Source organism: Acomys russatus, chromosome 29 (assembly GCF_903995435.1).
Source record: "Acomys russatus chromosome 29, mAcoRus1.1, whole genome shotgun sequence".
NCBI lineage: Eukaryota > Metazoa > Chordata > Mammalia > Rodentia > Muridae > Acomys > Acomys russatus.
The window spans coordinates 33,264,477-33,277,273 of NC_067165.1; the positions used below are offsets into that span (position 1 = coordinate 33,264,477).

At 44.8% G+C, this 12,797-nt stretch overlaps 1 protein-coding gene across 1 annotated transcript; it reads left to right on the forward strand.

Moving 5' to 3' along the window:
• Positions 1-3,379: 3,379 nt before the first annotated feature.
• On the forward strand, positions 3,380-5,674 carry LOC127211256 (phospholipase A2, membrane associated-like). The gene is made up of 4 exons (XM_051171082.1): positions 3,380-3,422; positions 3,613-3,754; positions 4,052-4,161; positions 5,508-5,674. The coding sequence occupies exons 1-4, from the start codon at positions 3,380-3,382 to the stop codon at positions 5,672-5,674; spliced, it is 462 nt and encodes a 153-aa protein (XP_051027039.1).
• The last annotated feature ends 7,123 nt before the right edge of the window (positions 5,675-12,797 follow it).

Consider the following 12,797-nt stretch of genomic DNA (forward strand, 5'->3'; position numbering starts at 1 on the left):
CATAAACACTGGAGATATCTCAGTCCTCCCCTGGACACATCTCTAGTAATCTCTGTGCTTAGCATCAATGCTTTGAAAGTCCTTTAATGAGCTTGGCTTCCTGCTGCCTTCTGGCTTTTCCAACAGCAAAGCCAAGAAGCCAGCCTCACCTGAGTGCAACCCCTAAATGGGAAAGGATCTCCACAGGCCACACATCCTGTAGTGCTGACCACACTCCCTCACTGGAAGTACCAGATCTTAATTGGCTTAAGGTTCTGAAGCAGAGACAAGAGGTGGCCTGATGATTGGATACTTGTGAGGGCTTGGACTCAGTCAGGATTCTCTGGCTTTAGTGCCTGGCATCTTGGGCTCCTTCACAATGAGAGCCCATCTATGAATTCACATTTTCCTTTTGTGTACTAGGATCAGGATTCTAATGGCCTCATCTTAACAATTAGTGTCTGTACTGACCCTATTTCTAATTAAGGTCATATTCTAAGCCTCCAAGACATGAACAGGAAATAAGTTCATGAACAGGGACAAAATTCAACCAATAAAATATTCCAAAATCTCCTATTATTTTAAATCTTGGTTTTTCAAGATAGAGTTTCTCTGTATGGCCTTGACTGTCCTGGCCAACTTGCTCTGTAGTCCAGGCTGAACTCAAAGATACACTTGCCTCTGTCACCTGAATATTCTGATTAAAGGCTTGCACCACAAGTGGGGTGGCTGAAAAATCTGCATTTTAGAAAATAAGGTAAATTATAATTATTCAGGGAGACATTTGCTTGAATGAATCACAGCATAAACTACAATGACTACCAATCTCTTTTATCAATAGTTTAATATAAAAATATTTCACCTCTTACTCACAGTGGGTTCTCTGATGGTAGTATAATGTTGCAGAGTCACTGCCCTTCTCTCCAGGACTCAGCGTCCAGGAGACTGCTTCCCCTTCAAGATGTTCCAAGAGGATCGTAGAAAGGTCACGAGTTGTATCTGGTTCATGTTTGTTCAGTTGGACCTTTTGACCCAGTGCTCATATCTGACACAGGTATACGATATGACCTGCCATCAGCTAGAAATAGTGAGAAACAGATGAAGTGTTCGGGTGCCCCAGGGCCTCTGCTACAAGAAAGTTGTTGGACAAGTGTCAAGTGGTTTATTTAGGACTGTGGAAGGCCCATTCATAGCACAGGATGAAGAGCATGGGGAAAGATGTGTACTTTACAACCAAAAGCTAAAGTTACTGTATCCCTGAAGACTGGAGAATGAAGACATCATGGAGCCAGGAGGCATCAGCAGGCCCAACCCCACCCAAGTAAGGACTAGGGACAGTGGAGGCGCCAGTTTGGTCAGAAACTTGGGAATAGCCACGGGATTTCCCAGGCTTGAAAATTCATATGGGACTGGTAAGATAGCTCAGTCAGTAAAGTACTTGCCTTGAAGTCCCAAGGACTTGAGTTCAGTCACCAGAACACATGGGAAAAAACAGATGAAATAGCATACATTTGTAACCCTGTTGCCTAAACCCAAGCCCAGGACTCCTGGACACAGGGATAAGCTGGCACAGAGTCAATGACACAGACTCCAAAGTCAGGCAAGTGGCATAAGCAGAGGGATCTGCCTCATGGGCTTGGGTATCTTCACCAGGTATGATGTCATTGGTTTCTGGACATGCATGGGTAGGCATCAGGCTGGCTCTATGCAGAAGCCCAGTCACATCACACAGAGGTGTTATTAGAAACACCTTCTGTTCCTGTAAAATGGCTGGCATTGTTCCTCCTACATAACCCTAATGCTAGCTGGGGTGAGGGGCAGTGTCCACTTTGCCAGCTTAGCTTACTTTGTGAACTCCATGATGATGGGAAGCCCTGTCTCAGGGAACAGAGCAGACAGCTCCTGAAGAACAACCTCCAAGGTTGTCCTCTGAACTCCCCATGGAGGCTCGCACATATGCACACATACCTTCTTCTGTATGCACCTGCACAGATGTGCACATACCCACAGAAACAACCAGAGACACATAAGCACACAGAAGACAGCCAGGCATTTTTGCTCTCACCTATAATCACAGCACATGTGAGGCTGAGGACAGCAGATCTCTGTGAGTTCAAGGTCATTCAAGGCTTCCCATGCTGGTCAGGACTGTGGGGGAACCAGAAAAAGGCCTCATCAAATGACAAGAAGGTTAGGCAACCTTGGGACTTCACAGAGGCTTAGAATGCCCCTTCTGTCCTTGAACAAATGACTGATGGATGAAGTGAGCAAATGATACAGAATCAACGTACTCTTTCCTATTACCAGATGTCACAGCTTACCACAAGAAAGCAACAAGGCAGGTGTACAAACACTCTCACTCTCTCCACAGTGCACAGCCCTTCTCACTCTTGGAAGTGGGCGCTGGGAGGTGATGGGTGATCACACAAACACTGCCTTATGGCAAGTTCCCTAGACAGGAGCTGAGCCCTGCTTCTCAGCAGTTGAGGGAGTCATCAAAATCAGATAAGATTTACTTTGGCATCAACACATTGGATAAAGGATATTCTAGCCCTCAGGGCTGTCCTGCCAGATGCTGGGAGAATTACCTACCCAGGGCCTTGGGTATGGCCATCTGTGAGTACATTCTCTGGCCACACCTACTTTACTCCCTGTGCCACAACAACCCCCAACCCTGCAGAAAGGAACAACTATTTAAGGGCAGTTGGAGTACTGGAAAAACAAGACAGGCACTTGCACAGGCAACGGCAGCAGCATCTGAGAGGTAAATGGACGGACACTCCTGTGCTGCAGCTGCATTTCAAGGATTGTGCAGGTGCATGTATGTGGATGTGCCTGTGGATGTGAACCCCAACCAGCTAAACTTGTACAAGACAGTATTCATGAGCAAGAATGTTGTGTGGGTTCACGAGGGTGTTAGTGAGGATTTGAGAGCACGTGTGTGCACATGCTATTGGCAAAGGGTTAGAAAGGTTTGCAAAGAGAATGTGCATTTTAGTTGGGAAGAGAACATTAGAGTTCAGAATTCATGGATGGGATTCCCAAACCTTGAATCTGACATGAAGATCCATGTGGGGGATCTAGTGAGGGGAGGCATTGCCTCCCTATGATGTGGAATGAGTCCAGTCTGCAAGAAGGAATGAAGGAGGTAAAAGTCTGGTGCCATTACTAAACCATTCCTGTATGAGAACCAGATCCATAGACCTGAAAAAGACAGGAGATGACAGGCATGATACATGTTTGTAGGCCACTCTGTGTGTACCCCATGCAACAGCACGTCTGTGCTCTGGGGTGGCTGAGTGGGACAGCAGAGCAGGGGCTGGGGCAGACAGATGCTGAGACAGCATGGGAAGAAATGCCCAGGACTGTCCTTCTGTACATCCCTCACAGAGCTGACATCATGAAGGTCCTCTTGCTGCTGGCAGCTATGATTGTGACCTTCGGTAAGAGTTGGCCCTGAACAAAGGAGGTAACACGATCCCTGAGCTTTCTTTCCCATTGCTTTGGCCCTTTCTCTTGGTGCGAGGAAGAGGGAAGACACTTCTAGGGAAAGAAGGTAGCAGAGAGATGCCATGTGGAGATGCGGCTGTGGATTGGAACCTTTCACAAGGACATTTCTCCATTTCCTTTCAGGCCCAATACAGATCCAGGGAATTCTTAAGGAATTTAATGAAATGGTCACGCATTTAACGGCAAGGTCTGCAACTGAGTTTTCCAACTATGGATGTCACTGTGGCCCTGTTGGCAAAGGAACTCCCAGGGATGGAACAGATCGGTAAGGCCACGCAGCGTACTTTATCCTCTGTAACTCTGGCTAGGAAGGGATTAGGTGAGAGCCAGCAACAGCTGCCTCGGTGTCCCTGTGAGAGTGTTACAGGTTCAGAGCCGGTATCCACTGCCTGATATTCCTGGTGGATCCAGGCAGCAAAAGCCAACACATTGAGAGCTCTGCTCTGGACAATGTCTATGTGCTTGAGGGTTTCTTCTAATGGTCAAAGGTCAAGGGAAACGCTAGACACCAGGATTCCAGGACTGTGAGCAAGCAGCCTTAATAGGACATGTCCCCAACCAGGTGCTGCTTGCAACACCGCTGTTGCTATGAAGATATACAACGTTATGGATGTAACACAAAATATCTGAGCTACAACTACACCATCAACGGGCCCAATATCAACTGTTATGGTAAGAAAGACCCTGAGATGCCAGCAAGCTTCCTTCGCATCTTTGTTGATCACATGCATACTGGGGACTTTACTGGTGCAGGAGGGGAATCTATTAAGAACCTCACAGTCAAGTAGGAAGCAAAGAAAATGGCGAAGAGGGGGGTGAAGACTTCAATTAGGAAAGCAGAAAAATCCTTCAGCCAGTCTGATGCTTGAGGTGGATCCTGCAAGCAGTGGCGTCTAAGCTGAGTCCTAAAAGACTCCTAGAGTCAATGAAGCACACATCTGCTAAAACAGAAAACACACAGCCGTCCCCAAAACAGGGCCCAGTATAGCCAATGGGTCAAAGAGGTCTCCTGGCCACTCTGTGCTGTCCAGTGGACATGTGAGGAGGAGTCTGAGCTGTGTAAACACAAGGGCAAGCCAGGTGTTCTTTGCCATTGTCTTGAGGTTTGTGTGCTCCATCAACAGGGGCCTATTATTTAGCAAAGCAGCAAGAAGCACATTTGCAAAAGGAGGACTTGCCCTGGCTGCAGAAGGTATTGACAGCATGGAGAGGGACACTTGTATAAAACAGGCACAGTCAGGATGGAATGATCTCACCCTGGGAGATTTCCAGAGAAGTGTGCTGATGGATCTGTGCAACTTCTACAGCACAGGATCAGCCCTGCTCCTCAGCTCCCACATGTTGCCAGCATCTGTGCTTATGTTATAAGACTCACTAAAGGTCCAAGAATGCTGGCCTCTGGTGACAGATGGCCTTCAGCTCTAAAGATGAGAGGGAAAATGAGCACATCCCAGAAGCCCCTGTTGAGTTCCTCTTTTTGCACTTCAGTCAGAATAAAGCTGCCTGTTAACTAAGGACAAATCTCAGCCAAGGTAAATGTTGGATCATACAGCCTTTTAGCCTTTTCTATCCATCCTAAGGCCACTGAGGCTGGGGATTACTAACAGAAGCAGGCCTGCGAGCAAGGAGGTAGGCCAGCAGTGTATCTCAGCTTGCAGAGTGATAGCCTACCACGCCTGAGGGCCTGAGGGCCTGAGGGCCTGAGGGCCTCAGGTCCATCCCCAGCCCTGTAGGAATTGAGCAAGATTGATCATGTCTAGAATCCCAGACCTTATGATGTGGAGGCAGGACAGCCTCTGCTACATGAGACACTGTTTTTAACATGAAAAGAAAAAGAAAAAAAAAAAGATGGTAGCTAAGAAGCGAGGCAAACCTGTAGGAGTCCCATGGGTTGTTACTATGTGTCCCCTTCAGATGGAGTCTTTCTGACAGTCCTAGTTATTTTCTTGGAACAGAAAATTTCTGACAAGCAGCCATGGGATACGAACAACTTGAGCTCAATGTCTGTTTTTGCCTAGTTCCAGTATTTCGCACCGGCTGTCAAACACAGCTGTGTAAGTGTGATAGAATCGCCGCTGAATGTTTTGCCCGCAACATGAAAACCTACAAACCTGAATACCTTAACTACAAGGAGGAGTTTTGCAATGGAATGACCCCCAAGTGCTGCGACATCTGCTTTTTTTGACCTCTGGACACAGGCCTTTTTTAACACCTCTCCACGTAACCAAGTCTCCAGGTGATAAAGAAACACCCTCTCCCACTCTAAAAGCAAGGTGGCGCTCTTCTGTCCTCACCCAGAATGAGGCACCAAAGCGGTGCATCAGGATGATCCTTTCCCACCACCCCACTAGCAACTCATTTCCTCACTTCCACCTCCCCCATCACAGCAAATTTCCTCCCACTACCTAAGAGAGTCCCGGGGCTCTCACAAATAAAGTCATGCATCAACAACCATGTGCCTCTTCTCTTATCTCAAAAAGAGTCGCTGATAGAAAGCATGCATAATACGAGTACCTGCCTTGAGGCTGGCATGGTGGCTCAGTGCTTACCACAAACACATGAGTACATGTGTTCGACCTTCAGAACCCATGAATATAAAGCACACACCTCTTCACAATCCTGCAGATGGGAAGACAAAAACAGGTGACTCTCTGGGGGTCAGTGCCAGGCTAGCTGAATCAGCAAGTTCCAGCCCAGTGAGGGAACCTGAAAAACAAGGTAGACTATGTCTCAGAAATGACATCTGAACTTGAGCTGTGGCCTCCCTATACACATGCACACACTTGCATGTATGCATAGGCACACACAAACATAGATGTGCACACACATGAACAACTTCCAAGTCCGTATAGTGGGGTCCCACTCCCAGTACCGACAGCCTTAAGCCTTGGTGCTCATATTGAAATGGAGATGCCCCTCAGAGCCTCTTGAAAGGCTTGTCTGAGAATCAATAGGGGCAAGAGATGTCTGTCAAGCAGTGTCCATCCAGCCTACAGCTGCCATCTCTGTTAAAGGCAGACCTCTCTTTCCCTGTCCTCAGGCCAGAGCCAACTCTCCTGGCCTATTAAGGGATCTGGAAGCTGTCAGGATAAAGTGGGGTTGCTTCTATCCAGGCTTAGCCACACTGAACTCAAAGAAAACAGAGAATGTAGAGGATGGTACCCTGTGCTCCTATGCCTAATGCAGACCTACTACCAGAGGACTGATGGAGCCATGGTGTGTGCAAAGCTGGCCACCCAGCACCAATAGATCCTGTGACAGGCACACATGGTAAAACTAGATGCTTTGCAGAGATGCTAAAAATGCCCTGACAGCTCAGAGGATCATCTATGCCTGTGACAGCAATCAGAAACCAGAGAATTCATCTGCTGGTTCTTAGTACAGGTCATGGGGTGGGTGGAGGACCCACAGGTAAAGGCTTTTGATTGTCTGGCTTCGTTGACTCCAGCTGCCTATTTTGAATCTGTTAACTTTTTCACTAATATTAAGATAAAGACAGGCTGCAATCACAAACAAAAAGGGAAAAATGTCAACTCCAAGATAAGAATTTTACTTTTGACATTTTGGCCAAAGGAAAATGATAGTTTTAGTTCCTCCCACCACCAAATTCTGATTTTGAAACTTATAGCAAATTTTTTGAATCTCTGGCTTTCTAAGGTGTCCTTCACATAAATGAGAAGTCTGGATTCAAGAACTGAAATGAGGAACTTCAAGAAATTGTTCTGGTTGACCAAATGTTCTTGTTGTGTGCTGGAGCATCTTCTGGGTATATTCCAAAGAGTGGAAGAGTTGGTTCTTGAGGAAGACCTATTCCCACTTTTCTGAGATAGTGTCAGATAGATTTCCAAAGTGGCTGTACTAGTTTGCATTCCCACCAGCAATGAAGGAGTGTTCCTCTCTCCCCACATCCTCGCCAGCATGTGGTGACACTTGAATTTTTGATCTTAGCCATTATGACAGGTGTAAGATGGACTCTCAGAGTTGTTTTGATTTGCACTTCCATGATGAATAAGGAGGTTGAGCATTTCTTTAAGTGTTTCACAGCCATTTGATATTCCTCTGTTGAGAATTCTCTGTGCAGTTCCAAGGCCCATTTCTCAATTGGGTTATTTGGTTTGGTGGTGTTTAATTTCTTGAGTTCTTTATATATTTTGGATATTAGACCTTTGTCAGATGTAGGGTTGGTAAAAATCTTTTCCCAATCTGTAGGCTGTCGCTTTGCTCTGTTGACAGTGTGTCCTGCCTTACAGAAGCTTCTCAGCCTCATGAGGTCCCATTCATTAAGTGTTGACATTAAGGCCTGGGCTGTTGGTATTCTGTTCAGGAAGTTGTCTCCTGTGCCCATGTGTTCCAGGCTCTTCCTCAATTTTTCTTCTAACTGATTTAGTTTCTCTGTTTTATATTGAGGTCTTTGATCCACTTGGACTTCAGTTTTGTGCATGGTGACAAATAGGGGTCCAATTGCATTTTGTTACACGTAGACATCCAGTTAGACCAGCACCATTTGTTGAAGATGTTATCCTTTTTCCATTGAATAGATTTTACTCAACCATGTTCATAGCAGCCTAATTCATAATAGCCAGAACATGGAAACAATCTAAGTGTCCCTCAGTAGAAGAATGGATAATGGTACATTTACACTATGGAATACTACTCAGCTATTAAAAACAAGGAATTTCCAAACTTTGTGGACAAATGGATTGAACTAGAAATGATCATAATGAGTGAGTTAACCCCAGAAGCAGAAAGAGTTAAATGGTATATACTCACTTATACCTGGATACTAGCCCAAGAGGCATGACCCATGACAGTCATCAATTACCAGGAAAGTAGGACAGAGGAGAGGACATCCATTGGGACTCTAGGTGAGAGAAGCATGGAAGAATGGGGAAGTAGAAGGATCCAGAGGGTCCTAGAAACCTACAAGAAGAACATTATGACAGGCAGATCTGTGCCCAGGAGTCCTACTCAAACAATGGCACCAGACAAGGACAATTGCTGCAATAAACTTCAAACTCCTACCCAGATCTAGCCAATGGACAGAGCATTCTTCACAGTTGAGTCGAGAGTGGGCTCTGACTTTCACACAAACTCTGGTGCCCCAAATTTGACCATGTCCCCTGGATGGGGAGGCCTGGTGGCACTCACAGGAAGGATAGCAGGGTACCAATAAGAGACTTGATAACCTATGAGCATATACAGGGGGAGGAGGCCCCTTCAGTCACAGTCATAGGGAAGGGAAGTAAGGGGAAAATGGGAGGGAGGGAGGAAAGCGTGGATGCAAGAGATGGGATAACATTTGAGAAGTAATATAAATAAATTAATAAAATATATTTTTAAAATTTAATTAAAATTTTAAAAAAGAAGTTGTTCTGCCCTTTAAACCACCTGACGCTAGAGTCTGAGCCTTGTGCAATAAAAAGATCTCTATCTGGCATGAAAAGAATGAGTCTCTCACACACACACACACACACACACACACACACACACACACACACTTTCAAAACTCACTCCCAAAATGTGGCTTGCACTAATTGAAAAGTCAAGTAAACAATCTAAGTAAAAAATAAAAGAGGGAAGAATGTAGAAATGCAGGGTTGTCGGCAGGTGAGCAAGATAGCTTAGAGGTAACAAATCTTATTAAACCCTCCTGCCATGCAGAGCTTGATCCCCGGAACCCCATGGTTGAAGAGGACAAAGGCGACCTCTGACCCACACATGCGTGCAGTAACAGGCACCTCTGTGTTCACATTCACATGTAAAATGTATACATACAAATGCATGTACAATACATGAAAATAGTTTTTAAAAGACAATTTATTATTATTACTATTATTATTGTTGGTGTTGTTGGTGGTATTATTATTATTATTATTATTATTATTATTATTATTATTATTATTATTATTACCACCACTATCTCCTCAGGTGCACATTAACATGGAGCATCAGAGAGTTCACTCTCAAACCCATTCAGGACTGAGCAGGCTCCACGGAAGTACGTGTGCTTTAGCAGCAGCACTTATGGGAAGAGCTTTTCTAAGAAATTGGTCCACGAACACAATACAGATACAGTATTTTGTGTGTGTGTTCCTAAGGGCACGCATGTGTGTATGGATATATGCACATGTAGAAGCCAGAATCTGAGACTTTCGGTCACTCTCCAGCTTATTTCTGAGACTGAGTCTTTCAGGAACCTGGAGCTCACTGAACTGCAGCTTGATTAGCCAGATCTCCCCAAAATCCGCCGGTGCCTGCCTATCTCCACACTGGGAATATATATTTGTACTTTTGGCACCCAGCATTTACATGGGCTCTGAGTATCTCAGGTCTTGGAACTTGTACAGAATGTCATTTCCCCAACACAGAATCAAGATCTGTCTATTTGTGTTTAGCTATGTCCACATATATGCCTGTTACATGTCGGGCCTACATAGTAACATCATGATCTTCTAGTCAGCTCATAGGTGAGTGATCATTCACTAGATTGGGACTATGTGGAGCAAAGTAATTATCACGATGCTTTTATCTCACATGACCTTAGCACATTACCGGCAAATAAGAAGGCTTTAGATAGTTTGGTACAACAAAAGCATAGCCATCTTAGCAATTGTCAGCAGGTATGTTTGCCTGGGTTTGCTGACAGAAATGTTCACACTTGTCTGTTAGATATTTAAGGACGTCAGCATATAAGGTGGCGCTAATGCAGCATCTGAGCCTTCCTGTGTGCCAAGTCTAGCATTTAACTTTTCATGCCTTTCCTTGACCTCTGAATAACAGTGGATAAGAATACTTATCTATTTCTCACATATTCGGGTGCCTCACATTTGACCATATCCCCTGGAGGGTGAGACCTGGTGGCACTCAGAGGAAGGACAGTAGGTTGCCAAGAAGAGACTTGATACCCTATGAGAATATACAGGGGGAGGAAATCCCCCTCAGGAACAGTCATAGGGGAGGGTAATAATGGGAAAATGGGGAGAGGGAAGCATGGGAGGATACAAGGGATGGGATAAACATTGAGATGTAACAAGAATAAATTAATTTTAAAAAAGGAAAAAAATAAAAATACTTCTAAGGGGCAAGAAAAAAAAAGAATACTTGTCTACTCTCTCTGTTTCAAAAAACATAGCCTAGGAATAACTGTTAAAAATTTAAAAGTTAGTCAAATTTTTAATCCGAGCACTCAAGTGGCAGAGGCATGTGGATCTCTTTGAGTTCGAGGCCAACCTGGTAAACAGAGTGAGTCCAGGACAGCCAGTGTGACAGAGAAACCCTGTGTCAGGGTGGAGTTAGGGAGAATCATCCTCACTGTGTCATCTGGACACAATTTAGACTCACACTGGAAGCAGGGCCTCTGGGCTTGTCTGTGTAGATTATTGTTTTGTTGTGGTGGTGGTGGTGGTGGTGGCTATAGGTTTTTGAGAAAGAGTTTCTCTGTGTAACACCAATAGCTGTCCTGGGCTCACTCAGTAGACTACGTAATGACATGCTATGCAAAGAGCTCACTCACAGGAGACTCCTTTACAAATAGAAATGTGTTCTGTAGTGAGCTGCTTTCATGAAAAGGAATGTGTGCTTTTCTGATCTCTTTCTCATTTGCCACTTCACAAAAGAAAAGAAATTCCATGTTCTAGAAACTGGAGAGACAAAGATGGATGCAGTTCTCAGACCTCAGAAGACTAGTTACTCTGTGCAGGTGGCAACAGTTAACATGCAAATTCACGCCTCATAGAGAACACGTGTCTGCTTCCCAGAAGTGGACCAGCACATCCAGTCCTTCCTGACTCTCAAACTTTGGATCTGCTACAGTGACTAAGAACACTTCCCTTTGCTTTGCAAAATAACCATAACTGCTGAATTGCACTGTGATTTAAGCTGCCATGGTTGACACAAATTTCTTCCCTTCTTCTCTGAACAGGGGACAAGTATCATTAATATTTTAAATAATTAGCTGTTTCTTATTTATGCCATGTGTGTAAAAGTGTAAAACACAGATGGCAGGTTTGTTCTTGAGAAAAGCTTTTGATCATCCAAGGTATTCAGTTGTCCCTCTGTTGTGTAACTTAAAAACAAACAAACAAACAAATACAAAAAGAGGATGAAGGGTGAAAGAAGAGGAAACACCCAAACAACCCAGCTTCTTTGCTCCTCACAGCATGTCTCCTATGCTGGGCTCCATCTACTGGGCTCTGCACATCCCTGCAGCTGGGGTGAGGAGTGTAAATTCTCTTCCAGGAGTCCCTGAGACTCTCCAAAGGCACAAAACATATCTTGTCTCCTTCCAGTAATTTCTAGTGCCTGGAGGCAGGACTGGGTGCAAAACCAATGGCTGAGGGACTTCTGCAACTAAAGGCTTGACTAGGCTTTTTCAGATGCCAGCCAGAAAAAGGACCAAAGCTTAAACCCTAGGTTCACAAACTGTGGGTGTGACCCCTCTGAGATTTGAATGACCTTTTCACAGGGGGCACATGTCAGATAGCCTGCATATCCAGTGTTGACATTACTATTCACAGCAGCAGAAAATTCTAATTATGAAGTAGCAATAAAAATAATTTTGTGTTTGGAGGTGCCACCACGAATGGACTGTACTAAAGGGTCTCAGCATTAGGAACCTTGAGAACCACTTATTGGGAGGCCTTTGTGAAGGCTCTCTGTCCTTAGGCATTGCTCTTGTGTGCTCTGCCTCAGCATCAGAATCACATGGATTGCTGAGACTGTGATTAAACAGGACGTTCTGCTAAGTGTACACTCAAATGTCTTCAGACTTTCATAGAAAGTACACTGTGGCCTTCAGGTTGAGATTACAGTTTTTCCCATGAAAATGTCAGTATTATCTCCTGAGAGTGACCTTCTGCTTTGTTTTCCCATGCCTGAGATGTGTATAAATTGAACTGATGGATGAAGTTAAGGGGTCCTGCGATATTGACTGACGGCACTCTGAACGTATCCTGTGTTTCTGGATATGTCTTGCCTCCGTTTCTTATCTGTTCTTTTATTTCTCAATCCTCAGTCCTTGATCTAGCATCTCTTTGATGCACTTTGGCAAGTGCTGAACAACAGAGAACTTACCAGTAGACCCAGAGGTAAAAGAATGCTTGTAGATTTGGGGATAAGATGTTCTTCATAATCAATTTGCGTTAGCTACAGATGAGAGACCTGGCTTGACCTACAAGCCCCTTAATCCCAGGATGCTGAAGCCTGCAGGCTGCCTGTCTGAGGCCAGCCTGTCACACAAAGTGATCTCTCCTTTTACAGGGGAAATAGAAGAAAAGAAGGGAGGGAAGAGGAAGCGATAAGGGGAAGGG

Excerpts from the sequence above, each read along its gene's own strand:
- LOC127211256 (XM_051171082.1), top strand. The coding sequence starts at position 3,380 with ATGAAGGTCCTCTTGCTGCTGGCAGCTATGATTGTGACCTTCG. Across the intron at positions 3,423-3,612 it reads AGCTATGATTGTGACCTTCG|GCCCAATACAGATCCAGGGA; the intron begins GTAAGAGTTGGC and ends ATTTCCTTTCAG. Across the intron at positions 4,162-5,507 it reads GCCCAATATCAACTGTTATG|TTCCAGTATTTCGCACCGGC; the intron begins GTAAGAAAGACC and ends GTTTTTGCCTAG.